Here is a 1251-nt window from a genome sequence, read left to right on the forward strand (position 1 = left end):
CCTAGCCCGCTGCCGCCACCCCCTCCCAGCCCCGCCATCGCTGGGTCCAGCTGCAGCTCCGCCATCTTGAGCCGCCGCCGCCGCTGCTGCCCGCGCGCCGCCGGGCCGGCCCATTTCTCGGCAGGGAGAGCCGGGCCGGCCCATCGGCGGGGGTGGGGCAGGGGGAGAGGGAGGGGGGCGCCCCCAACCAGAGAGCTGGGAGACCCGGGCGCTGGAGGCGCTGTGCCCGCCTTCGTGGGCGGGACTTCCGAAATAAATCCCGTTCTCTATTGGCTAATCTGTGATGCATGACCCGCCCAACTGACTTTAGGATTGGCTGACAGGAAGCCTTCCGGTGACCCACTTCCGTTACTTGCTGCTGGGGCTGAGGGCCTCCGGGGACGGTGAAGGTGAGTGGGGTTTCGAGGAGTCGGACCCGGTTCCCACGCGTCCCTTTGCTGTACCCCCTTGACGGCTCGCGCTGATCTTTGCCGCATTACTGCCGAGGACGCCAGATTGTCCTACCGACCGAGCGCCTGCGCGTAGCTGCTACTGCACCTTCCACCTTCCCCGCCCCCGCTCATTAGGTCGCCGGGCCTGGCTGTGACCCTGCCGTCCCGTTTGGGGTGCCCAGCGGCGCGGCGGCGTGCAGGAGCCCCGTTTTGAGGGTGAGGAAGCATTGCACGAAGACAGTCGTTAACTTGATCGAAGACGCCGAGGGTGGCGGGATGCAAATGGATTGGGCTTTTGAAAAGTCTTTGTAGGGCGTTTGGTTTCCTGGTGTCTTTAAAAGTCACTTGTCAACTCCTGTAACCCCGCGGTGCCTTCCAAGGAAGCTTAAGCTTTCCTGGAAAGAAAAGAAAGGAAGAGGCAGGTGTGTCTTCTTCCACCTCCTTGTGGTCCACCGTGTATGTAGGATGCCGAAGGCGTTGAAAGCCTCTTAAAATGAGCCGGGTTAGCGTTCAGCTGCTAGCCGAATGGTCGACCAGCGGCTCTGGAGGAGGAAAGACCTGGTGATCTGCGCTTGTTAAGATGTTGTTGTTGTTGTTAGGTGCCATCCAGTCTGTACTGACTCATAGCGACGTTATGCACAGCAGAACGAAACACTGCCGTATCCAGGCCCAGCCTCACTACTGTTTCCACGCATGAGTCCATCGATGCTGCCACTTGGCCAATCCATCTCGCTGGGGGTCTGCCTCTTTTTCTCTGACCCTCCACCCTACCAAACATGATATCCTTTTCCAGCGACTGGTCCCTCCTAACAATATGTCC

The 1251-nt window shown here is 60.4% G+C and overlaps 2 protein-coding genes across 2 annotated transcripts in view; one reads left to right on the forward strand and one right to left on the reverse strand.

Moving 5' to 3' along the window:
- KCTD2 (potassium channel tetramerization domain containing 2) overlaps positions 1 to 65 on the reverse strand; it is a 14301-nt gene extending 14236 nt beyond the window's left edge. Inside the window, exon 1 of the mRNA XM_006869679.1 lies at positions 3 to 65. Coding sequence (XP_006869741.1) covers positions 3 to 65 — 63 coding nt within the window. The remainder of the gene's footprint in view (positions 1 to 2) is intronic.
- Positions 66 to 924: 859 nt separating this feature from the next.
- Positions 925 to 1251, forward strand: part of ATP5H (ATP synthase, H+ transporting, mitochondrial Fo complex, subunit d) — a 5581-nt gene continuing 5254 nt past the window's right edge. Inside the window, exon 1 of the mRNA XM_006869680.1 lies at positions 925 to 992. Within this exon, the coding sequence (XP_006869742.1) occupies positions 925 to 992 (68 nt within the window). The remainder of the gene's footprint in view (positions 993 to 1251) is intronic.

This window comes from Chrysochloris asiatica, unplaced genomic scaffold (assembly GCF_000296735.1).
Source record: "Chrysochloris asiatica unplaced genomic scaffold, ChrAsi1.0 scaffold00132, whole genome shotgun sequence".
Taxonomy (NCBI): Eukaryota; Metazoa; Chordata; class Mammalia; order Afrosoricida; family Chrysochloridae; genus Chrysochloris; species Chrysochloris asiatica.